This window comes from Gekko japonicus, unplaced genomic scaffold, assembly GCF_001447785.1.
Source record: "Gekko japonicus isolate JY-2015 unplaced genomic scaffold, Gekko_japonicus_V1.1 scaffold843, whole genome shotgun sequence".
In the NCBI taxonomy this organism is placed as follows: domain Eukaryota; kingdom Metazoa; phylum Chordata; class Lepidosauria; order Squamata; family Gekkonidae; genus Gekko; species Gekko japonicus.
The window spans coordinates 149,664-176,462 of NW_015160236.1; the positions used below are offsets into that span (position 1 = coordinate 149,664).

The 26,799-nt window shown below is 42.1% G+C and overlaps 1 protein-coding gene across 1 annotated transcript in view; it reads left to right on the top strand.

The window, feature by feature from the left end:
* The window catches only part of BICD1 (bicaudal D homolog 1 (Drosophila)), a 142,361-nt gene that overhangs the window by 74,005 nt on the left and 41,557 nt on the right, over nt 1-26,799 (top strand). The window contains exons 4-5 of the mRNA XM_015412921.1: nt 18,314-18,466; nt 23,247-23,684. Coding sequence (XP_015268407.1) covers nt 18,314-18,466; nt 23,247-23,684 — 591 coding nt within the window. The remainder of the gene's footprint in view (nt 1-18,313; nt 18,467-23,246; nt 23,685-26,799) is intronic.

Here is a 26,799-nt window from a genome sequence, read left to right on the forward strand (position 1 = left end):
ACTTCTTGATTAAAACCTGGTAGTGCTGAAGACTTGGTTCCTCAGGATTGTTTAGAGGTGCTGGTGATGGCTCCTTTCCCCGGTCAGTGAGGATTCACTGCCCAGTCTTGTGCATTTTGCTCTTGACCTTCATTCAAAGTAGGGGTACCAGGTCCAAATGACAAGCCAACTGGGGACTTACCAGGATGCTCCAAGAGAGGGGAAGGAAGCATGCCACGCCTACATAACCCGGAAGTGACATAGGCACATCAGTGACAACACTCTGGTTTTTGAGCAAAACTCGATGGTTTGAAGCCAATTCTACCATAGAGTTTTGCCCAAAAAATAGAGTATCACCCCCCAATGTAATCAGTGTGCCCACATTACTTCCAGGTGACGTCGCATTTGGGGCAGTAACTCTCCCCTGCCGGCCAGCTGGCCAGTGCTGGGGAGAGTGCTGGAAACCAGGGAATCCCCTGTGCACTTGGGGGACCTGGCAATCTTAATCCAAAGCCTTCTTGAGGGACAAGGGGACTCTAACACCATGTGTCATAGTGAGAGAAAGAGGGAAAGATTAAGAAAAAGGGAGAGATTGGATCATAGCTACTGGTCTTGAAGAGTGCATATTGTCTCCTTAGTGTTGGAGGTAGGTTTAGATGAAAAAACCTAATCTGAAGTGCACAGCTAAATCCCAAAATTTATATACTTAATTTTCTATCTTTGGGTATGTGTCCTATGCTAGTGGAGTCAAATTAAGTAATCTCATTTGCTAGTTTCAGGATTCAACAACTTGTTTCCTTAGCTAATATTTGTTTAAGGCAAAAGCTCACTGTTGACTAGAGATGATACTGATATTATGGTTAACTAAAACATGACTAAATATTTGCTTATAAATGTGTTGGGATTCAGGAGATAAGTGATTAATTCAGGAAGGAGACCAGTTTGCTCTCTTTGAGGTGTTAGACATTGTCTTAAGAATCACAGAAGACTTGAAAGCATTTTTGTCTTTTGTTGTTTCAGACATTGACCATTCTTATATGGCTGGAGTCTGAAATGGTCTTAGCAAGTCAGGCTTGTTTGCTTTTAGGATGAACTTTCTTGCAAAATGATGCTACTGTTTGTTTTTGCATTGTAATGGATTTTGGCAATTTATTTCCTCTAAGTTTTTTCAAGTTGCTTCTTCCCTGACCTTTTGGTATCTAGGAGGCTGAAGTTGCTTCCTTATTCGCACTTCCTTATTCGTGTAGTCATTGTGGTTATTTTGGGGTGCAGCCTGGCCCCAGTGTCTGCATGTGTGATTGTCCTAGGGGCACTGCACTTTGGAGCAGCTGGCACCAGAACCATGCTTTGGACCAGGATACAGCATATGTCCCCTCGAAGGGGAGAGTCCTGTGAATGTGGGGGTATATGATATGTGGTGTTCCAGACCTTATTTTGGGGTTCAGGGGTTCAGAACTTTCCAACTCACTCTCCTTAGAGTTTCTGAATGACTACACGAATAAGTAACGAATAAGGAATGAATAAGTAAATGCGAATAAGGAACCAACTTCAGCCTCCTTTGGTATCTGCTCTCTGGGTCTAAAACCAAGTGTGGGGGTGCTTAGCTGCCCCTTTTTCTATGTTCTGGGATGGCCTGAGGCCCTACACAACTATAGGCATGCTGACGTAACATAAATGGTGACCGCTTATATCAAGAGGGTAGCTCATTCTTGTGGTACAGAGGTAGGGGGGGCAAAATCATAATGACTGCATTCAGACAGCACAACAAACAGAATTGTTCGTGATAACCTTTAACACAGTTTGTTGCTCTGCTTAAGTACTTGCTTTGCTTCTTGGTCCCATCCCATCATGTGTGGAGCACAGTTGAAGGCTTCTAGATTGGAAAAGCTCCTAGTGAACTGTACAGTTTCTTCCCCACAATCTACAATTCTAAATTTTGGTTTAATTCCAGTTTAGAACCCTGTATGATTGTCACACACAACACAGTAACCTCTCCAGGTTACCGGGTGTGGGTTCAAGGAACAATAGCACAACAGGGTTACAAGACTTCTTAAGAGAGTCTAAACTCTCAAAAGTCTCAGGGTAGTCTGCCACCAGGTCTTTTGACAGTTCCCAACAGTCCAGGAGCAAAAGGCCAAATCTCCCGACTAGTTCTGGAACAGACGAAGTCAGCTTTGCAGAATATGGATGCAGCCTGAGTTCAGAAAAAAACAAGTAACTTCTTTTGCTGGTCGTGGTCAAGAGTCTCTGAGGCCACAGGATTTAGGCTTTGAAACTTTGTTAAAGACATAAATCACAACAGAGTTAAAATATATTTTAATTTATTTAGGTGCAAGTATATTGAAACAAACAAGACAAGACTGTGAAGGTAAAAAATAACAAAAGGTTTGCTTATCCAGCACTAGCTGAAACATGATACAGAGTTTCAAAGTTACCTTTCCAGGTTTCAGAGATGCAGAAGTGCAGCATACAAGATGTTCCAGTCCTTAGCCCATCCAGGCAAAGTCAGAATGGAATGCCATTGCTGGGTTGGTTCTGAACTACTGGATCACGCTAGGCTTAGTAGCCACAGACGACCTCTTCATAACTGAACTGGGTCTTATTTTATAGAAAAAGGGTCAGGCCTATACCCAATGAGAGACCAGAAAAGTGGTCAGTTCCCTAAGTTGCTAGGCAAGGGACATCCCATAATGATCTTTGTATCCCATAATGGTCTTTACATCCCATTATAATATCTATCCCATAATACTGAGAGCAGAGGGGGTCAGAGAGCCATTCTGCAGTTATAGCCTCTGATACCCCTACGCACAGGTGTCACTAGGTCAATCAGTTGGAATGTGCCTAATTGGTTGGTAACAGGATGGTACAGCTCTCTTATCAGTCACAGCTGCAAGCAATTTCACAAGGTCACTAAGTGCTTCTCCAGCTATCTCTGTCTCTGGGGAAAGTTTATGTCTTTGGGCAAGAATGAAGCCTGAACCAAGATTTCAAACAGACATTGGCATATGAAAACATTTTATTCACAATGATGGATAGAGATATGGGAGGAGGTATAAAGTATCGGTTGTGACTTCTCAGACTAGTGCCACTACCACTTGATTTGGAGGAAGGCTGCTGAATAGGACTGATGTATAACTTCAAACTGCAAGAATAATTTTTAACATTTGTAGAGTGAGGCTGTATACAGTTAACAAGTCAACAATCTTCAGAAAAAACAGTTCTCATGAAAGTCTGCAGAGCATATCAAAGTACTAAAGTCAAGCCATTATGTTCACCATATTTCAAAGACAAGTAAGAATGTAAGTTTATCTGGAAATTTCATGACTCTGTTCTTTTGGACCTTTGTTTTGGACTTTATTGTTATATAATGCTTTGTAACATTGATTCATATTGCATTGTTAATGTCATATATTACACTATTTGGACATAATTCATGAGTATGTTGTTGAAGGCTTTCACGGCCAGAGTTCATTAGTTGCTGTAGATTTTCCGGTTTGTGTGGCCGTGGTCTTGGCATTGTAGAACCTGACGTTTCGCCAGTAACTATGACTGGCATCCTCAGAGGTATAACACAGAAAGATGGAGTACTCTCTGTGTCAAGGTGAGAAGAAAATGGTAGGCAGGTAATTTATATCTACTCCAGAAGGTGGGGTAGGGCTGAGTCATTAACCTCCTCAGGAAACAATCCATATACAAAAGAACCTCCTCAGGAAAGCTCCTCCATTAGCATGTTCATAGCCTGGGGAGGTCCTACAAGGTATACCCTGATCTATTTGAAAGAATGGCCAAAGAATTTGGCATACATCCCACCCTCCTGAGGCGTGATGGTATCAGCAGCCTCCTGGGCTAGGTCTGTTGGATGAGGGGTCAAAATCAGAGCCCACTGATCTTTGGGCCACCAGCCATTGTGGCAATCCTTTTGAATGTGCTGAGGAGTGCCTCTGGATCATCTGTTGGTGTCACCTTAGAAATCTGCTTCAGCCCTAACCCCTGGTGCTCCAGTCTTATGATTCCCTGTTTCTCCTCTGTGGTTAAGGGCTGCAGGGTCTTGGGAAGGCTGTCACATAGGCTGGTATGGAACTGCTACTGTGTCTGTAACAGCTGTTTGAACAAGTGGGCCTGTTGGGTGGCAACCTGTTGCCAGAGTTGGTGCTGCTCCTGTACCTGAGCCCTCTGCTGTTCCCCAAATCCCGCCCAACAGGACTGAGAATTTGCTCCAGGGCCCCATTGCACTTCGGTGTGGCTTGGCGTGACCGCATTCTACACCATAGCAGGACATTTTAAGCATCTTCCATGAGCAGCAGAGACTCATCCAGACTAAATGGTGCTCCTTAAATTTCTCTTTATTGCAGTGAGCAAAGTTCACACAGGTATCCATGCAAGCACAATTCCCTTCACCCACCTGTTTTGCCCTTCAGAACCTCATGGCAGGGGCTGGGCCTGTGTCATAGGGCAGTTCTGCCAGGCTGCCCAAGACCTCAGGTCCTCCTTTAGGTTCCTCTTCTTGTCTTCTCAGCCTTTTCCAGCCAGATTGTCTTTCTCTCACCCTTTTCTCTCCTGACACCTCCCTTTTTATCCCTGGGGCTCTAACCCTGCTGGCCAAGCCTGGCACTGCCTCTCCCTTCTCTGAGTCTTGTTAATCTCTTAACCACATCCTTGCCATTTCCGATCCCAGCTGGGTTTGCATAGGGCTAGCCAGAGGCCCTGGCTCTCCCCTGTGCCCCCAAACTGATGCTCTTGGCTGGCAAATCTCCTATGTCTGTAGCTATGCTCAGCTGTTGCTTGGTGGTGGTGGGTCTCTCCTGCAGGTGGTGCACCCCCACTCCTGCTGGGCCCAGGAGGCTGCTACTGCATTCACGTGTGGTGCTCTGCCCCTTCCTGGAGCAGCAGCTGCCTTTTGTAGTTGCAATTCTGAGTCACAGTTGTAAACACATTCTTAAATACAGGCAGGTTATGTTGCCTCAGCGATGAGTCATTGTTTGTTGATATGTTTATTACCTGCTCAATTGCTGAAATAGCCCAGTTCTTAAAAGATCTGTTTCATATCAGAACATTTTGCCGTGGTTTAAAATTCACCAATGGACTGCATACTTCATAATGCGAACTGTAACTTTTGATGACTCTCTGCAGTTAGACAATTTTTGTGTAACACAATTTTTCAATCCCTTTTTTGTGTCTGGTTCATTGCTTATATAGCGTAGAAAAAAGAAGTGGCTGAAATCATAGCCTGCAGTCTCTAAATAAGTGGTAGACTTGCATAACATGTACAGGGCTGGCCCGAGGGGTTTCTGCGCCCTAGGCCAGGCTGCCTCGTGGCGCCCTCCTCAGATGCCAACCTCCTGGTGGGGCCTGGACACCTCCCAGCTGGGTCCCAGCAGTAGGGCCGGCCAAGAGAGGGCTCCGTTCCCCGCCACCTCCTCCCTGCCCGCCGCCCAGGGGGCCTTTCTGAGCCAGAGCCGCCGCTTGGCCCAAGCCCTTCCCACAGTCCCCAGCCAGGAAGTGGCCCAGCGGCGGTGGGGATTGGCAGCGGGCGCCGCCAATGGTGCTGGGCAGGCCAGGCAGGGGCGAGCCTCTCTCCCTCCGCAGGGACCCGCCCGCTGGGAGCAGGGGAGTTGATCTGGGCCTCCAAAAACCCTCCCCCGACCCGCATGGGCCACTCCCTCCTCCTGTGCAGTCGAGGGCGGACCCAGGAGCCTGCTTGCCTGGGCGGAGTTCCCCCCGCAACGGTGCCCAGGCAGGGAGGGAAGTGCAGCCACCCGAGGAGGAGAGGGGTGCAGGCCGGTGGAATGGTGGGCAGGCCAGCAACAGCGGTGGTGCAGGCGAGGTCTCCACCTGCGCTTCTGTTCGTCGGGGTGGGAAGGAAGGGAGAATCCTGTCGGCTGGCGGCGATTCGGCCGGGGGGGTCTCCTTGGCCTCCCGCTGGTGGGCGCTGCCCCCTGCTCTGTCTCCGCTTGGGCTCAGAAGGGAAGCCAGCGAAGCCCGGTGCGTCCCTGCGTCGCCACCCGGGTGCAGGTCTCCAGCGCGGCCATCCCCAGCGTCTTCAGGATGGCGATGGCGGCGACCCCGAGCCCAGGTTGGCTTGGCATGCTGACCCGCCTGGGGCTGGCCCGGGGCTGCTTGGGGGGGGGTGCGTTCAGCCTCCCTTTCCCTGCAGGGGCCAGCGCAGCCCAGCGGTGTGGAGAGGCGCACCAAGGGCGCGCAGCACGGCCCCACTGGGACCCCTGGGCGAGCGGCATTCCAGCAGGTGCAGCCACGGCACGCGCATTGCTAATGGGCTCTGGAGGCTCCATGTCCCCTTCTGGGCAGTCAACTGAGCGCTTCCCAGAAGCTGGCATGGGCTCACAGCGGCATGTGCGCTGGCGCCATGCTGCGGCGGTGGTGAAAGGAGAGTCTTGTGAGCAAAAATTCTACTTTGTGAGCTACTGGAATTAAAGTTGTGAGCAAGCGATTTGGCTACTGCATAAATTAGTTAGCTCTGGAGCCATCCTTCCTGAGCTAAGACAAAAATCTGTGAGCTTGGAGGCTAAAAAACTGTGAGCTGGCTCAGACTAACTATGCTGGGTATAAGCCTTCGTGTGCATGCACTCTAGAAGTTTGCATGCACACGAAGCTTATACCCAGAATAAAACTTTGTTGGTCTTAAAGGTGCCACTGGACTCAAACTTTGTTTTAGTCAATTCTTATTACTTTCATAACAATAAATATCAGAAATAATGATTACAGTTTTTTTCATACATATGATTATCTGTTAGCCCTTAATCAATGCACTCCATCCTTAAAAGATATTCTCATTTCTTTCCTTTGCTGGACATACTGAGCATTCTTGGATGCTTTTCATATGTGGACAGCAATATATATTATAGCTATAGCTATGAACCAGCTAGATGGTTTATATGTACCTGAGACCATATTATTCTGTTGCCTATTAATTCTTTATCCTGCTCCAAGACTGTTCTGTTTTGGGTTCCTTTATTTTGCATTTGTTATTTCCAAGTACTTTGGTGAAAAAACAGGCCAGCCCTATTTCTGGCTTGAAGAAGTACTTTCCATGATCTTTTTAGTCAAGACCAATAGCTGCTCCCCTATAGTCCTTGTCAGATCTGTGACAGTAGCCAGGCACATGATTAATCTTTTTGTGAAATGGAATTTTTTGCAAGGCTAGTAGAAAGACATCTGCACAGCCCACTGAAGAATCATAGGGTGTAAATCGGATTGAAACTTGTCCTAGTGTTTCTCAAAAAACCAGAGTACACCGCAAAGTTTTTTAAAAGTGTCTCCTCAGCAGTTAATAGCAAGCACAAAATGCTGCCAGCAATTGACTTATCTACCACATGGTGTGGACAGTCTTGGATTGACCTAAGTTATTTTTAACCAGCAAATCGATGCACAAAAGTAGATCAGCAGTCACGTTTCCCAATAGTGCTCACTCTTCTCTATAAATGAGGCTAGTTCACTCTGTAGTTACCTATTACTTCAGATAACATCCTGCAGCTTTCAAAGCAAAGGCTGTGCCTTGATGCAAACGTTCCCAGTTTCTTCTGTGCTGAGAGGCCTACTGAAAATTGTCCAGAAACAAAGCCATAAACTATTCATGTATATCAGTGAAAATTTAGCTTCCTTTGCCTAGTATTGCACCAATAGTATTCACCTTTACCTTTCAGAATTTATTTACAAGATTCTTATACCGCTTCTCCTGGAGCGTCCATGTGTCTGTCACCATTACTGTGAGTGCTCAGTGGTGCTAAGCTCCATTTGCAGAATGGTTTGGAACAGGTTGTTGCTGTGTACCCCCTTTTTAGCCCTTTAAAGGGCTTTTCTCCATTCCCCTCCAGTACAACATGGCTCAAAAGGGAAAAAGAAAGTTAAATGGGGAGTTCAGGGTTTGGGGGTCTTGGCACACAGTGGAGCTGGTGGCACCAGTGAAAAGTACCGGAATAGGTGTGTGTGTGTATGCCATTCCCTGTGTTGCCAACGCCCTGAGGGCGCTAAGGTTCTTTGACTTGTGTGGCTAGCCAATAAACCACACAGTTAAAACAATAATCCTGGCTGTAAAGGGTAACAAAAGAATTTTATTCAAATAAGGAGCACATCACAGCTTAAATTCAGCATGGGTGTTCAATTTGTTACAACCGGGAGCTTGCTGATATGCTCTTCTTGTTCCTCCTCACTTTACATCATCACTGACATCACTTAGACATGCTCAGTTCAGACTTCTTTGTCTGGCCAGTCATCAATCACATATTTGGCACACAGGATAATAGTTGGCTGCGTCTCAACTCCCACAATGCAGGTGCAGCGCCCATTATTTTCATTATTTTTGATTTACGATTTTGTTTACTTCTCTTAGCATTACTCCCAGACTCCTTTCACCTTTGAATGAACTCTCCAGGTTGAGTTCATTTTAAGTACAAAATTCTATTAGTTCTGTTACAACTTTGGTTCCTTTACATTTATATAGGCATATAAAGGTATTAATACATTTTATAAACTTATTTTCACTAAAAGTTAAACACCATATGAAAGCATATGTCATTACAGTGACATTCTAAAAAATTAAACTCTTTAAATGAATTCTTTTAGTTTTAAAATAGCCTGTGGCATGAGGCTCTTGTAGGTGTGCTGAATCTATACATTTGTTTTCACTTTGATTTATCAGGGAATTTTACAGAATATTTTTACAAAATATTAAAACATCTAAACTTTCTTATTTCATCAAGCTATGTGATTCCACTTCAACCAGTAGGAGACACCATTCTACAATACAAATTCTGTATTCCTAATTGACCCTTTTTAATTAACAGATGTGTATGATTTATTTCTGTGACATCATCTGCTTGTAACTCCTTTAACAAAGTTCAAAGCACACACTTTGGAACATCTCCCTTTGCTCGTTAGTTCTTTCAACTTAGTTTCTTTAATTGACTAGCCCATGATTTATGTTTTCATGTGGGCTGGGTCATTTGCACACCTGGTATAATCATTTCTCTTTAGGCAAGCAGTCTTTTTGTCTCAGGCTCAATAACTTTCTCTAGCAGGTTAAAATTGCTGAAGCTGTTGCTTTTCCAAACATCTTATACCATAATTTTGGTAAATACTCAGCTTTTGACGTAACATAAAGTTTTAAAAACACACACCAATTCATTAAGCAAAGCTTTCTGTTATTCCAGTAAGCCAATAGGCAAATATATATGCATAGACATTGCTCAAAGCATCTAATAGTTCAATATGTTAAACATGATCTGGACTTCCCTCATTTAAAACACCGTAACCATAAGCTTTCATTCTCAGCTATAACCATTGTTCTTTATTTAACCTTATTACATTTTGGCATCCCTTAGCTTGGCTGGCGAATCCTTGCCAGGTCAGTTTGACCAATTGCTTTGAAACAAAAGGATTTTATAATAAATCTCAAAATTGTGACAGCTCTTAATTGGAAGTTGGCAAAGAATTAACAGGTGAGAAACATCTGCTCATTAAAACTCAAACACTCCCTATTTCTTTGAAACAAGGGCTAGAAAAACATGTCAATTAAAAAAATTATTTAAACTATCTGGTGTTATACAATATAGACAGTGCTTAGTGGTTTAAACAGATTGTTGACTCATCCAGGAGAGTCCCAGAGAATTTCTCCCAAAGGTTTCTGTAAATCAGCAATAATCAATAGAAAATTATTTGAACCCTGGGCACGTCCTACACCTGTACATTCCCATATGTTTCTAAACTATTTGTTGCCACTGCCAGTTTCACGACCCCAGCCCCCGCAGCCCCTGAATCAGCCTTGCATCACAGGCTTGAGCCAGTTTGGTGTAATGGTTAAGTGCGTGGACTCTAATCTGCGAGAACCGGGTTTGATGACCTTAGGCAAGCCATAGTTCTTTCAGAGCTGTTCTTGAAAAAGAGCAGTTTCTGTCAGAGCTCTCTCAGCCCCACGTACCTCACAGGGTGTCTGTGGTGGGGAGGGGGAGGGAAAGGAGTTTGTAAGCTGCTCTGAGACTCCTTTGGGTAGTGAAGGGTGGGGTATAAATCCAATCTCCTCCTCCTCCTCTTCCTCTTCTTCTTCCTCTGCAGTTTCTGCATTCCTAATTTCACTGCTTTTTCCTGCACTGTTTGTGATACAGAGCTAGTTGTTCCTAAGCTTCCAGGCTTGGCCAATGGCCATTTCTAGCTTGTAGGCTTATGAAAAATTGTACCCATTTTAGTTCTAGCTGCTTATCCAAAGGAGTACATATACGAAAAATGTAATTTGGTTTTGGTACACCTGACCAATTTACTATAGGCAGTGGTGGTTAGGAGCAAACACAAACAAAGGATTTCCCTACCCTGAAATGATTGGGAGAGCTATTGTTTCTATAGCAACCTATATCCTTTTTTTTTTTTTACTCAACAAAGCTTGTGAAACATTTGCAGCCACAAACTTGGTAAAATTATGCATGCATACTGGACCGTGATGAAACAAAAGTGTTTGACTTCAGCAATGTACAACTCATATGATAACAAACTGATTCATTGGGGTATCCTCTTTGCTCTATAATACTGTAGAATGAGATCCTGTTTGTACCACCTTTTCATAACTGATAGCCGGGGGGGGGGGCATCCTTTGTTTTGGCGTTCGGTCCCTCTCCAGAAATAGCTTATGGAACATTTTGATTCCCATTTTGAGTTACAGTGATATAGCTTACATAAGCCCTCAGGGAACAGCAATAACGTTGTCTACTTCTCTGGGACAAAAATGGGACTCTAGGAATCAGAATGCTGGCTTAATGTGGTACACAGACTAGGAGCAATGCTATGCATTACAATGTAAGCCTTCACTTGGATACCATTCTCCATGGAGCTTATACTTTATACCTCAATTCCCTTTGACTGAAGCCTCAGAGCTCATTATCAATCTGGCACTTCCCATGAAACTGCAAACAAGTTCTTGGCTCCCATGATCCTGTCTAATTGCGCCTTCTGTGACTTTCCTCAGCTATCCTCAAGGGAGAAACCCCCTCCCACAGTGTGTAAAGAAAATGGCGGTAAGGCAAATAATGAGAAACCTAGCCACCCCACTTCAATGGTTTTTTTCAGTGTATTGTTCTATGCCAGGCAAGCTGTTTATTTTTAGTCATTCTCGCAGCCAGTGCCAGTCAGCATCCAGGAAGAGGACACGGTGTCATTCAGAGGTCAGACAGTGGTATCACACCCTTTCATTGTAATGGTCAAATCCACCCTTAAGCTTCAGGATTCAGTGAGGTTTTTTGTTGGCTGACAGATGCTTTAGATATGAACATGCAGATGCTCGTACATAATTACAGCTTGCATGTGTCTTTCTGTGTTTTTTTTAAAATAAGCAGATAATATTGGAACTGTCATTTTTAATTGGTGTTTTGTTCACCTTATGTCAAAGACACACTATTTCCCCTGTCACACGTATCCTTGCAGCCAGCACTATAAACATTTTTTAAAATTTGAAGGACATTTTTTTCAAGCTTGAAATAATGTTGGCTCTGGGGGTTGCACTTAAATAGAACTCTGGAATGACTGTGTCAGCATTATAGAGTGATTGTTTTAAACGTGGCCTATTTCCTGGTGTCACTAAGCCATGAGAATGAAATATAAAAATTACAATTACTGATAATACTATGAATAGTATTGCTTTTCTAAATGTGATTGCATATACACTTTTGGAGTTGTATTGTAATCATAGACATATGTGCATGCACAGTTTATTTTGAAGACAGATGCATCTCCTAGAGTTCAGTTTTAAACATTGACACAGTGTTTATCAGAATGGGGAATATCTAAAGTAATGTCCATGCAAAGGGAAGAGATAAATCTTTTATGCAAAGGGAAGAGATAGCCCTCTTCATAAGCTTTGATATTATCTGTTAGTTATTGAGAGCCAGTATGGTGTAGTGGTTAAGAATGTTGGACTAATATCTGCGGCACCAGGTTCAAATTCCCACTTGTGCCAGGGAAGCTTGCTGGGTGACCTTGGTCCAGTCACACTCTCTCAGCCTAACCTACCTCCCAGGGTTGTTGTGAAGATAAAATGGAGGAGAGGAGAACGATCGTTCCCCATTGATGAGAAAGGCAGGGTATAAATGAAATAAATAAATGCATAAATAATAGTTAATGGGGACAGGAGGCACAAATGAATAAATTCTGAACCAGGATCATTCCAGTATATTTAGATTGCCAGTTATCGGGAATGATTCCTGAGAGGAACCTGCATCTGCTATGGTTAAAGCTAAAACTAGTCTTTCTTGGCTCGGTAGAATGGCTTAGTTTTAACAGAAACTTTTATTTTGCTGGGCTGAGAACTGGATTTGATTGTGTTTACTTTGGTGACCACATGAAACCTGCTGAATCTGCATGTGTGTAAGTAAAAGATTTACATATCATGATCTGTTTATTCCATCCCTCTTAGTTATTGTGTTTGTCATAACCCATGTGATGTGCTGGGTTGAGAATAGAGTTTATTTACAACATTCGTTCCACCTGTCAACACTGAGAGATAGGAGTTAGTAGCAATAAAGCTAAAGAGCTTCAAAGAGATAATAGACAAATATACCTGTTGCACAGACAAAGGCTGGATGAAGGAATAGGAAGCTTATAGGTGGCATGGATGGGACAGAATATGGTGGTCCATGAAGGAATTCAGTAGAGGTCATCATCATACATAAAACCTTCCTTTTTGTGACCAAATAGTGAGAGTATGGTTCAAAATGAAATGCTACCTAATGTATTGTATACTAGTAAAGGTAAAGGTTTCCCTTGCTCGAAAGATACTTGAATCTGACTCTAGGGCTGCGGTGCTAATCTCCGTATCCAAGCTGAAGATAAGCGCTGTCCAAAGACTTCTCTGTGGTCATGTGGCCGACATGACTAGACGCCGAGGCGCACGGAACGCTGTTACCTTCCCACCGAAGCGGTACCTATTTATCTACTTGCAATTTCTTGCTTTCAAACTGCTAGGTTGCCAGGAGCTGGGACCAGAGACGGGCACTCACTCCGTCATGCGGCACTTGGGTCTCGAACTGCTGAACTACCAACCTTTTGGTCTGCAGTTCAGCGTCTTAACTTGAGGGAAAATTGACCATTTGGATCCTTATTGATCATGAGAAATGCATAGAGAGGTGTATAATGTGCCCCTGCCTCGCAAAACATGTCAATACATTTCAAATAAACTAATGTGCTGAGTACAGTCATAAATAATTTATGTTATGTGGCTTGCAACTGTGAAAAGATTTAAAAAATGTGCAAAGGTTGTTCCTGAAAGATATGTTGCCCATCCCATTATGAAATCTCAGACCAGGTGATAACAGATGAAAAAAGATATAAAGTGTTAAATATTAATTTTGTCATTCTTCTTTTTGTCATACTAATAGTTATATAGCTCAAAATAAGGCACCTGGACCAGGCATACAGTCTAAGAGATTAAATGTGTAGGGACAGGAAGTGGAGAGAAAAGGTAGACAAAGGAGAACACTATGAGATTGCCTGACTGAATGGTGAGTTTTTATTAGGCATTTAAATGAAGTTTGGGTTAGACAGCTGTCTTCCTAGGGTTCTTGCTGGGAGGAGCAGCCTTTAGTATTTGTTGTTCAGTTGCACAGTCGAGTCCAACTCTTTGAGACCCTGTGGACCACATTACCCTAGGCCCTCCTGTCCCATACTGTGGTTTAATTGGGCTTTCCCCTTGCTCTCTGTTCTGTTAGAAGAAGCCTCAGATTTATACCACTACTGCTACTAAATACTACTACTACTACTAAATACTACTACTACTGCTAAATATTTCTATAGCCCTTTTTAATGTTTAAACTGCTTCACAGACATTAGTTCAATAATGTTTACAAGGAACATCAACATTGCATATAGTAGATGGAGGCTGAGAGAGAATCGATAGCCTAAGGCTGCCTATTAACCTGGGTGGGAGGCAGTGTTACCTCTAAGCTGAGTCAGTGTGAGGTAGCTCACAGTTTTTTAGCCTCCGACTCACGAATTTTTGTCTTAGCTCAGGAAGGATGGCTCCAGAGCTAACTAATTTATGCAGTAGCCAAATCGCTTGCTCACAACTTTAATGCCAGTAGCTCACAAAGTAGAATTTTTTTGCTCAGAAGACTCCACAGCTTAGAGGGAGCATTGGTGGGGGGGACCCACCAGATTTGAATCCAGAGAATTCCTGATTGAAGGTTCAGTTACTTAATCACTAGCGCTCTTTCCATACAAGGTGAGGTGTGTGTGTGTGAGGGAGTGGGATTTTGACAGCAGGCTCTTCCCCGAATCTAAATGTTCACATCACAGCAGACTCCCATGTTTATACAGAGCCCTCAGCTGTTTTCCCCCCAGGTGCTTACTGTATGTTACCTTGCTTCCAGGGTTGCCATCAACCTGGAGAAGTGGGATGTTGTTCACCAGGTGATATTACCGCCATGCCATTAAAAGTTTCTCCTACCAATTTTTACACACTTTTAACACATATTTCAGATTATCTGAAAAAGGCTAATGTTACACTTGCAACTCTCTTTTTGCAAATTTAGTTTTCTCTCTGTAACTGAACCCACAAGAGACTAAAACATCTGACCTCTCTAAGCAATTAAGTGTAATAGCCACATTGGTTATTGTAATTATTATTATTATTGTGGTTATTTATAGCTTACCTTTCTCACTGAGATGTAGGGTTGCCGGCTTCCAGGTTGGTTAATACCTGGAGATCTTGGAGTTGGAGTCTAGGAAGGGTGGGGCTTGGGGTGGAGAGGGACTTCAGTGGGGTATCATGCCACAGGGGCCACCTTCCAAAGCAGTCATTTCCTCCAGGTGAACTTATCTCTGTTGCCTGGAGATCAGTTGTAATCTCAGGAGATCTCCAGCCACCACCTGGAGGTTGGCAACCTTACTGAGACTCAAGGCAGATTACATGGCGCAAGTCAAGTACAAACAACAGTATGGGACTTCCAATGAGCAGTACAATAGCAGTGCAATTAGAGTACAAAAATCTGAAAACAAACAAATCTCAAACAGAGGTGAAATAAAGCATGAGCTCTTAAACATGATACATTAAGTGGAATGTCAAATATGAATTCATGCAAAGGTACATCTGCAGGGCAAGGCTTTAGTTTTTATGCCTAGGCCAAAAATGCTTTCCAGTGCTAATGACCAGGTGTGTAGATATCTCAAAGTCCAGCCAGAAACAGAAGAAGGCCAATTAAAAGTAGAATTTATACTTTATACAAGTAGGACCACTACTGGCTAAAACAAAAACAAGAAAATATAACTTAGATTTAATATCTTTTAAAAATACAATAAAAATCCCCTGATGGACTAAACTAAAGGATAACAGGTGAATTCAAGATATTAGCAGTGGCTGAACATAGCCTAACTCAAACAGGACACAGTATCTTATTCCAAGACACTGAAAGGCTGGACTATACATCCAATTACCATGTCAGATTACACAGGGAAACCACTTAAATTCATAAACATAAACACAATTTCAACAGGAAAGAAGAGAGTTTAAAAATAAATAGGGCATGGTTTCCTGTCCTGAAAAACACAAAATGCTCTACATTTTACAACAGCACTACAGATAAGATTAGCATTTCAACAGCCAATCCATATGCAAAAGAACCTCCTCAGGAAAGCTCCTCCATTAGCATGCCACAGCCTGGGAAACTCCTACAAGATAATGACTCAGCCCTACCCCATTTTCTGCAGTAGATATAAATTACCTGCCTACCATTTTTCTTCTCACATTGACACAGAGAGTACTCCATCTTTCTGTGTTATACCTCTGATGATGCCAGTCACAGCTGCTGGTGAAACATCAGGTACTGCAATGCCAAGACCATGGCCATACAGCCTGGAAAATCTATAACAACTAATGAATTCTGGCCCTGAAAACCTTCGAAGACATATCCATAGAAGCTTTATGTCATATGCTACTTTGGAACATTAGAAAATGCATATAAAGAGTTTAATTCTTTGGAATATCATTATAGTGTTATATTTTTCATATTTTATACATGTTTTATACATCTTTAGTAGGAATAGCCCACAGAAATGTTATTAAGAATGCTTTTTATATACATATATACATGTATTGATACAGAGGAACCATATTATAACGGGAAAAATTAAATCCTGCACTCAGTATGAACTCAGCCTGTAAATACATTCAGATGTGAGCAAGTCTGGAAGAACAGCCAAGAAGATGCACATATCATTTTAACAAGACAGGCACCTGCATCATCATAATCTGTAAAGTTGAAATGTGGCCAGTAACATCTTGTTCGTCAAATGTAAGATTAATGAATGTTAGAGAGAAAGAAAATCGAAGTACACATGTGTAAATGATATCACGGATTATGTATAATTGGGAGGAGAACCTAGGATATAAAAGATTGAACACAACTGTTGCTCAGTGGACATCTGAGCTTAACTTTGGGCTGTAGGTTGTTCCTTATTCAAATAAAACTTTTTTCTACCTTTCTGCTGCCTGGATTTCATCTCAACAGTGTGACTTAATTGGCTAGCCACACAAGTCAAAGAACCTTAGTGCCCTTGGGGCGCTGCCTTCACTTTGATTAAGCAGTTAGATTTTTGTTGTTGTAAAGACTTTTTTTGCTCACAATTATTCTGAGTTATCTTTCTACTCTTTCCTATTGTATGTTAAAATTCTTCAAATTACACTGTACTCATTCCCATTCTGTATAGAATAGGAATTTTATATATAATCAGAGGTCATTTCGGGGGGAAACGCGAGGGAACGCAGTTCCCCCAGGTGAGGTACGAGGGGGTGGGGCACATTACAAAGCCCCGCCCCCTGCTTCTGGCCACCCTGCTTCCGGCCCTCATTCAGCCAGGAGGAGGCAGGAGAAGAGGGAGGGTAAGTTGCTTCCTCCCTGCCTCTCCCCACCCCTGCCTGCCTGGGGCCAGGGAGGGCCTTCGCGGGGCTTCCTTGCACTCCCGCCGGCCTTGCAGGTCCACCGCCGGGCCCCTCATGGGGCTCGGCAGTGGAGCTGCAAGGCCGGCAGTGGCGGCCGGGACCGTTGGGGGCGGGGTGTGTGGCCTTATGACACATTTCCGGTGATGTCAGGGGGTGTGGCATATGCTAATGAGTTATGCTAATGAGTTCCCCTAGCTCTTTTTCTACGAAATGACCACTGTATATAATTCATATACTTTTGGAGAATTTTAAAATATTTGTTGCGACTGATGTTTTAATTAAATCGGGTCCCCGGCTTGGTGCCTATAGGAACCATGATGCCTGCCAGTGACTTTTGTGGCGCCTCCCAAGTATTTTAGAAAGTAGCTGGGGTTATGTGGGGCTTTTGCCCAGTAGGGCATTTGATTGGCCATTGGACATCTCATTGGCTGTGCAGATTTTTAAAAAAACTATCTTTCAATGGCAGCTGCGACCACAGTCTTAGTTTTTATTATCTCTCACTCCTTTACAAAATGCTTATCCTCCTTCTGCCTTGCATTTGGGCTTTCCTGTTTGTGTATGTAGCTCTGTCTCCTGCAGAAGCTATTTTGTGGTTGGGTCTGCCTCCCAATGCAGTCACTTTGTGGTTGCATCCACCACTCTGTGACAGAAGTCCAACGATGCCCACAGGCTCAAAAAGCGTGGGGCCCATGAATTAGATTATGGTTTACGCCAAGGAGCAGAAACACCTGTTTTACTTAATAGCAATGTATTGTGTCTCAGTGCTCTTTCATCAACTGCTCTCCACCACATTTTAGGGAAAGTGTTGGGAGGAACAGTGGATTTGTGTGTAATGGCTGTTCCCTAAAACTCTCCTTCAATACAGCTTTCCAAGAAACCCTGGTTTACACACCCAAATGACATGTTTTGGCTATCAGAAAACCAAGTCTAAATACATTTAATTCCATGTTGCTGTTGCCCTTCACAATTGTTCCTACAGTATTCCTCGGCATCCCCCCCCCCACTTGAAATTGTGAACTTATTGGAGCAGGGGCATCAGGTGGACTGGTGGCATTGCAAAAGTATTTCACATTCAAAAGTATTATTGTGTTTCATGTTCAAACATTCACGTCCAGCAATAAAAGTAATGACAAGCTGAAGTGTGGGGAAGGGGAGGAGGTGGGTTGTTTTAGTTTAAAGAGAAATTGAATCTTGGAACAGTATTGCTTATTGATGGTGATCCAGAGGTATAATAAAGAGCAAAAATTATCTACAATCTAAATGGAACAGCAGCTGGTTGGATGCGGTTTGTAAAGTAATTTTAAGGTTTACATTTTTCTTCTATATCAGCTTATCCTATCTTCTGACATTTCTGTAAATGAAATAGTTATATAATTGATTCCCTGTGTCCTTTCTTTTTTCCAGAATAATGAAATGGTGGAGCTGCAGAGAATTCGGATGAAAGATGAAATACGAGAATACAAGTTCAGAGAGGCAAGGCTCCTTCAGGACTATACAGAACTTGAAGAAGAAAATATTACTTTGCAAAAGCTGGTTTCCACCTTGAAACAGAACCAGGTGAGCACCAACTGAATTTTCAAGGGGCAAAAAGGTAAAGAATAACAATATCAAATGTGGAGTAATGTTCCATGATTGTTGGTCCAGAGGCATCTTAACAAATATGGAAAAATACAGTGGTGTCATGTGGTGAATTTTGGTTGCCATTAAGGATTGAAGATTTTGTGTTTTTTTTAAAAAATGCATTATATTTTTTCTACAAAAGCTGACTTGAAGAATATGAGCATGTGTATTAGAGATCCTTCGTGAAGGCACCAGGCATACACAATGCAATGTAATTTTCTTGCAGTGCCATCCTTGTACATTTCCCCATCCTCCCCCCACCCCCCAGTAACATATCTGGGAAGTTTTAGGAGAATAAATAAACAAGGAGATGCATCATTTTTTTCTTACCCACTATGCATGTAACTTTTAATTGGTTTTGAAATTCATGCTTAACAAATCTTGTATGAAATGAATGTAGGAAATAACAGAACAAAACTTTATTTATTTGTTAGATTTCTACCTCGCCCTCCCAGCCGAGGAGGGTCTAATTCCTTCCTTCCCTATATACACACACATTCAGACCTCAGGGTGGCCACTCTACAAGTATGAGTGGTTGACTTAGCACAACTATGTGTTGTGAACATACATGGTGTCAGGATGCAGTGGGCAAGCTCCAATTTAGGCTGTCTTCTTCAAACTTTCATACAGTTCTTCAGTCATAAGAATTTGCTTGTAATTTTTTAAACTTTAGTTATATACAAGTATGAGTGGTTGACTTAGCACAACTATGTGTTGTGAACATACATGGTGTCAGGATGCAGTGGGCAAGCTCCAATTTAGGCTGTCTTCTTCAAACTTTCATACAGTTCTTCAGTCATAAGAATTTGCTTGTAATTTTTTAAACTTTAGTTATATACAAGGATACTCAGTCTTGTTATTAGACCATATAAGATCAATTAGCCACGGAAGGCCTACCCATATCGCTTATAATTAGATAACAAGCCAATAAGAAAATATGGCCTGCACATTTTAATTAAAGGGATCCATATTTTCCTGTTGGAAAATGAAACAATGTGGTTGTCAACTGTTCTATGTCCCCCACTATTTCCAGAAGTTCCCTTACAGTGTCACTATTACTTATGGGCCAGAATGCATGTATCCCAACCTGTAGTGTATGAGTGATATATTGATACAGAAGCCTTCCTTCTCTTATATGTGAAATTATCATGACCCAAAGTGCATACTAGATTCCACATTGAGACCGCTTCCTGCATCCAGTTTTTGGTTTGGGACTTCAGCCATCTCTGCATAACATTCACAAAGCCACATTTTCTTAATCTTAGTTCATCTTTTTTGGTGATATGGGTATGCCACAAAGGAGTGTATAGTTATTCAGGTAAAGAACATGTCTAAACATTACAGAGAATGTTACCAATAACCATAAACCATGAAGACAATAATGAGACACTATAAACGATAAAGAACATGAACTTGACCTCCTCCAAACCAGTAAACTAACAACATGATTGAAATTAACTTAATTCATTAAAATTAATTGAAATGGAAAGTAATGGATTAATTTAGCATGGTATACTATGGTCCCTGCCACACGGGGGGAAAAAAGTCAGGCAAAAGTGCGGCTTTTAAAAGCTGCACCAAAATAGGCACGCGGCGGCAGGATCAGACAGATCCCGTGAGCTGCCCCGCAATTGCTCCCCGGCACGATCAGATGCCGGGGAGACAGCGATGGGAGGCTGCCGAACTGTGCATGTCTGAGCATGCGCAGTTCGGCCAGGAGCTGAGGATGCTCCAGCAGAAGGACGCGCCAGCGATCCCACGGCCGCGCTTGTCGCAGCCGTTCTGGTAAGACCGTGGCTTTTTGTTGATGCGGTTTTTCGGCCGGAAGGGCCGGATTGGGGATGGGCGCGCAACGTTTCCCAGATGTTGTGGTGGGATCGTGCCCATTTGCTGCGCTCCTGATCCGTCCCTCTCCCAGCCCAAAACCTTTCGTGTGACCGGGGCCTATGAATGCTAGCAACAAAGTAAACAAGGGAGTACCAAAGGCAACAGCAGATTGCAAAAGTTCCAACAATCAGGTATGTCTTTGGATCTCTGCCTCTAACCCCTTCCCCCCAAAAAAACTTCATATGCTAAGATGGTCACCCAATGATCATAATATCTGACAAAGGGAGCTTTGACTCTTGAAACCTTATACCCCTCCAAAATCTTATTGGTCTCTAAGATGCTAGTGGGCTCAAATCTGGTCATAACAAGTGAGTGTACTGAATATAAGAGATATGAAGATCCCAGTACTATAAAAACTGGAAGATGGTGGGCAATGTTCCATCAAGTGCATGAGCAGTGGTATATATCAGTGGAGCCCATCTTGACAATAGTGTCTGTTGAAAGATTGGCTACTTTCTATGTGGTCGAAAACTTAGTTAACATGTGTGGTGAGTGAAATGAGAACTCTGCTGAATGAATTTGTCTGATTATATTAAAAGAAATCACCATACTATTACCTGTCTCAGCAAAGAAACAAACATTCCAAAGAACTTTCACAGTCTCTCTTAGATATCCAGCTGGGAAGCAGAGAAAACCTACACACATTAGTGTTAGCGTTTATGATTTAAGTACAGTAGCTCAACAGCTCAGCCTCAGCTAACTACCTAAGCATGAATGTGTCCATCTTGGTCTGAAGTGGATCAACTGCTGCTGTAATTTCTGTTTTAACAATACCTTTCATTGAATCCTGTATCATTGCTTGAAATGACATTGTGCTAAATTAGAACATACAGACTTAGTTATCCCTGGAGAAGCACTTGGTATTTTCTTTCTGGTATCTTTAGAATCTGTTCCACTGGCTATGCTAAAGGTTTTCTTGGTTATATTTATACTTAACTACATGAGAACATACATGATTAGCATGAATATCTGTGACTTAAACATATGCAACAGCCTCTTATTTCTCAGTACTTCAATTCTCATTGAAAGTAGAGGTTTACCATGCTCCAGGAAGATTTCATAGGTGGCAAGTTGTATATTTCACTGGCTAGTGTTTTCATCTGCCCTGTTATAGCCAGAATCCTGAGCCATGCTATGCCCTCAAAAAGGCATAAGAACATAAGAGAAGCCAATATTGGATCAGGCCAATGGCCCATCTAGTCCAACACTCTGTCACACAGTGGCCAAAAATACCATGTGCCAACAGGAGGTCCAGCAGTGGGGCCAGGACACTAGAAGCCCTCCCACTGTTGCCCCCGCCAAGCACCAAGAATACAGAGCATCCCTTGCCCCAGCCTGAGAGTTCCTATCTATACCTTCTGCCTTGGACTTGGACTTCACTTCCCCAAAACAGTACTGGTCATCTTATGTTGCAAAATATTCTTAAAACTTGAAGGAGAACCTCATAAACAATTTTTGATACGGCATAGTGGCAAGGGATCTGCTGTTCAAAGAAATAAAGTGAAATTCCCTTTGGTACTTGTAAGGCCCTGAGCTTGCCTAAAATAGTTTTTTTGCATCCTGAGTTATAGTTAGAAGCAATTAATATCCTTTATCATTCCACTCTATAATGAACATAAACAACTGATTGTAAGTGTAGGTTGTGTTTGGCTTTCTAATTTTTGTTATGAAAGATGCAATTTTGTGCCATTTTTGTTTTCTTGTTACTTAGAAAATGGTTCTCATTTTCACTGTGAAATTTCATCACTAATTACAACTCACAAAAGGGACTGATTACTCATTACATTGTAATTCTATTACTTAAATAGTTACAGCATGTTTTATATACTGCCACTCAAGAAATCATTTGTGTTTCTACTATCAGTAAAGAGCCAACTCTCATTTTCTATATGGATATTGCTAAATTTTACTGAAGACATTTGTTGACATTGTAGCGGGGATGTTTCCAGCAATGTTAAAATGCAGTATTTCAATAACTAGGCCACAGTAATCCTGTAAGCTTCATGGTAAACAGGAATTTAAACCCAACTTTGGTCTAACATTTTAGCCCTCACACTGCACTTCTTTTTAAAAAAATCATAAATGTATTTTCCTGGGAATTTTTCCCTTTATAACCTGTGAATATATGCGTCTACTGTGTTTTTTCTGAATAATTAACTTTCCCAGTGCCTGCTGTCAGATAATATTATTGGGCACTGAAGCACCTATATTCACCTGATATGAGGCATGGAGTTTGATGATATTGTTTACCATGCCATCAACTGTTTTATTGCTTTTATTGTTTTATGGAGTGTATGTTGTAAGCTGCCCTGAGTCCACTTGTGGTATAGGGCAGGGTATATAAATTGAAGAAATTAAAACATAAAAATAAAAAAATAACAACACATTTTTAATTTCTTTGTTTTAAAATAATAAAGATTACATCTCTTGCTCTTGGTCTAATAGACATGTATAAACAGGCAAAACTACCAATAGTATGCATTCTGCCTTTTAAACTATATTCTCCGGGATGAGTACATTTTTGTTTACAAGTTAGCTTTGTGACATATGACGACTTTATTCCAGAAAAAATGTATAAACCTATTCAGTTATTGCTACACATCATGTATTAGGGGGGATAAAGAAGGACAAAATAAACATGGATTTAGTCTTTTTTAGGGATCAATTTGTGCAATTAGTCTATACAGTCATTTTTTTCCCCCCACCTGGTAATTCTATGCATGCATAACCCCCTGCTTTGGTCCTTTAGTGCAGCAGATGCAGCAATTGGCAGGTTGTTTGTAAATCCAAATTTTAGTATGTTGAATGTTCTTTGTCTTATCTAATTCAGGTTGAATACGAAGGGCTGAAACACGAGATAAAGCGATTTGAAGAGGAGACCGTGTTGCTTAATAGCCAGCTAGAAGATGCCATTCGGTTAAAGGAGATTGCTGAACATCAGCTAGAGGAAGCCCTGGAGACATTAAAGAATGAAAGGGAGCAAAAGAACAATCTGAGGAAGGAGCTTTCCCAGTATATCAATCTCAATGATAGCATGTATAATAACCATATTAATATCTCAGTAGATGGATTAAAGTTTGGAGAGGATGGGAATGAACCTAACAATGATGACAAAATGAATGGACACATTCATGGACCCCATGTGAAACTGAACGGTGATTTTCGGACTCCCACAGTTAGGAAAGGAGAATCTCTGCATCCAGTCTCTGATCTCTTCAGTGAACTCAATATCTCTGAAATGCAGAAACTGAAGCAGCAACTCATGCAGGTAAGAGCCTGATTTTGAATATTATAACAGGAAGTTTCATACAATATACTGGACTTGGAGTCCAGTGACGTATTCTAAACACATTCTTATAGTAAAAGCCCACTGATTAATCCTTTTCCTAAGGAAAATGAGTTTTGGAAAAGGGATTTGGAGTGGGGTGGTGGTGGAAGGAGCGCCTGGCATTTCTCCATTCCAAATCCATTTCCCTTGTGAACTTCCAAACTTGCTTAGACCCCTCTGGCCACTGACACTGGACTTCTGCAAACTTCATAAACATGTAACATGCCAGTGCTTGATGGTGCTTCAGGTAGTGAAGGTATCCTTAATAATGTGACAGCCATATCCACTTCCTTGTTCAGATTGAAAGTCACTAGTTTACACACTATATCTCTCCTCCCTACAAATTACCTTCCATTCCATAGAATTAAAGAAATAGCACTAAAGTTTGCAGTTAATGATACAAACACATTCATTTATTAATTTTATTCTCCAAATTGTTATTTGGTACACCCCTTGATTTGCCTACCCAACCACTCTTGATTAGGTCTTCTAAAGACAAGACAATAAAGTTATTATTGTCTTATTGGAAGACATTTGTATGAATCACTCCAGGAAAGGGGGGGAATGAGGTGTAAAATTTTTCTCAGACACTTGTGCTACCTCTCCGCCCCCCCCATGTCCCATCGACTGCAGTACATTTTCCAGCACTGTTACTTTCATATTTAGCCTTATTGACCACTCAGAAACACCAAAGCCCAAACTGCTTGGTCACTGCTACTGGGGGTGTGACTGAGGGGGGAAAACCTGAGGCAGCACTCTGCCATCACAATCAGTTAGGCTGAGAGGGTGTGACTAGGCCAAGGTTGCCCAGCAAGCTTCCATGGCAGAGTAGGGATTTGAACCTGACTCTCCCAGATCATAATTTGACACTCTTGACTACTTCATCATACACAGAATTGATGTACAATTTATATTTTGAATTCATGTACAAGAGGACTGAATTTAAATAACAAAATACCCAGTACAATGCAATCATTGCATCCATCTATGGGATATTTCTCCAAAGAAGTGAAGTGAGCCAGACCTTGGCTCTTCTGCATATTGTCCTCTACCTCATTTAGTTATGCTTGTTTAAAGGCAGGGCTTCCACTGCCATGGTGAGCAGACAAATGAAATAAGGCCCAGGCTATACTGTTAACTACTTAAGGTATAGCATTTGGACCCTGTGTGTTGTGAGAATTTTCCTATTTGGGCCAGAAAATTGTATCCTTAATACACAGCATTTGAAATCACAGTAGAACCAAATTCACAGAAAGTATTTTGCCATGGTCATGTAGACAGAGACAGCCAGCATTCTTTCCCATGAGAGCCTGGCTGACCATATGTTCAAAGGTGTCAGATAGGAGACAATTCAGGTAATTTACACTTAAAAGAGGTCAAGCATTTGGCCTGTGAGGCCTAATTTACTTCAAAAGACAACACTAGTGAATGGAAATTGTTTTCACTCCCAGTTCCTGAGATGCGATAACAGCTAGGTTTATCTCACGCAGCTCTAACAAAGAACATCAAGCACATAGAGAAAAGAAAATAAGCTTTGTTTCTGAAATGTAAATCCTTAAGTGTAATTCTATGTTGTTTTGTGTGTGAAATGTTGTAACACTGTAAACTTTGGAATGCAAGGGAACATCCTTTACATAGAAGACCCAGCCTGTATCAAAGAGAACATTTGATAGACATAATTTACAAGGGCAATCCACTTTTGAAATAATTGATCTTTTGTGTATAAATGAGGGTGTTCAGCAAGGGTTGGGGCTGAATCTTAGAATCTCAGAGAGAGTTCGTGCTCCTGGGGTTTCACTTTCAGCCCAAGAATTCTCATTTTTAGGGAGGAAATGTTCTTTTGCTTGAGGAGGCTGAAGTTGGTTCCTTATTCACACTTCCTTATTCATTCCTTATTCGTTACTTATTCGTGTAGTCATTCAGAAACACTAGAGAGAGTGAGTTAGAAAGCTCTGAACCCCAAAATAAGGTCTGGACCACCACATATCATATACCCCCACATTCACAGGACTCTCCCCTTCGAGGGGACATATGCGGTGTGCTGGTCCAAAGTGCGGTTCTGGTGCCAGCTGCTCCAAAGTGCAGAAACTTTGTTTAAGGAATTTAGCCTTGTTATTTTAAGGGAATCTAGCGTTGTGTGAGTGCCTTGGTAATGGGCAATACCAAGAACATAAAAGAATCGAGCTCTAAGGGGGAGCCCAGAGAGCGTGATTCCCCAGAATTCTCCCTTCACTGTGCAAATTAGAAAGACAAGCTAATTGATCTATCAGGCATTATGAGAAAGGCTGAAGAATTGTAGGTTAAGAACAAGCAGAGGCTGAACCAGCATGTACAGCCTCAAAAGCACAGAATGTATGGAAAGTCCCAGAAACGATATTTAAGTAATTTATACCCTGCCTTTCTCCCCCATGGGAACCCAAAGTGGCCTACATCATTCTCCTCTCCATTTTATCTTCACAACAACCCTGTGTGGTAGGTTAGACTATGACTGGTTGATGGTCACCCAGCAAGCTTCCATGGCATGAGTAGGAATTCAGATCTGGGTCTTCCACATACTAACCCAACACTCTTAACCACTACACCCCACTGGCTCTCTGAGGGAGTCTCAAAAACAGCTGCTTACATAGAATCATAGAGTTGGAAGGGATGTCCAGGGTCATCTAGTCCAACCCCCTATTAAGAAACTTAGGAATTATTAAGAAAAGCTGTGTTTTCCTATGTTAAAAGTGTGGTTGTTAGCCAAATAGGGCCTGTTGCTTGGTGTGCCGGCGCCCAATGATGAACACAGCCAGTGATATTCCAGAAACACACAGGATTTTATTGAAGTAAAGGGGACCTTGGCATCAGCAGTAACTTTTTATATAATGTGACAAACAACTTTAAGACATGCACAGTCTCTCTGTCCTTCCTGTGAATGTGCATTTTTCCTATCGCTTACAGCAGTTTAAAGTTCTCTGTGAAATGTTTGTCACTCCATATATTGATACAAAGTTTGCTTTTTGCACACAATTTGAGGGGTTTTTACATAAAATCACCTTAGTCTAAACTTTATCAG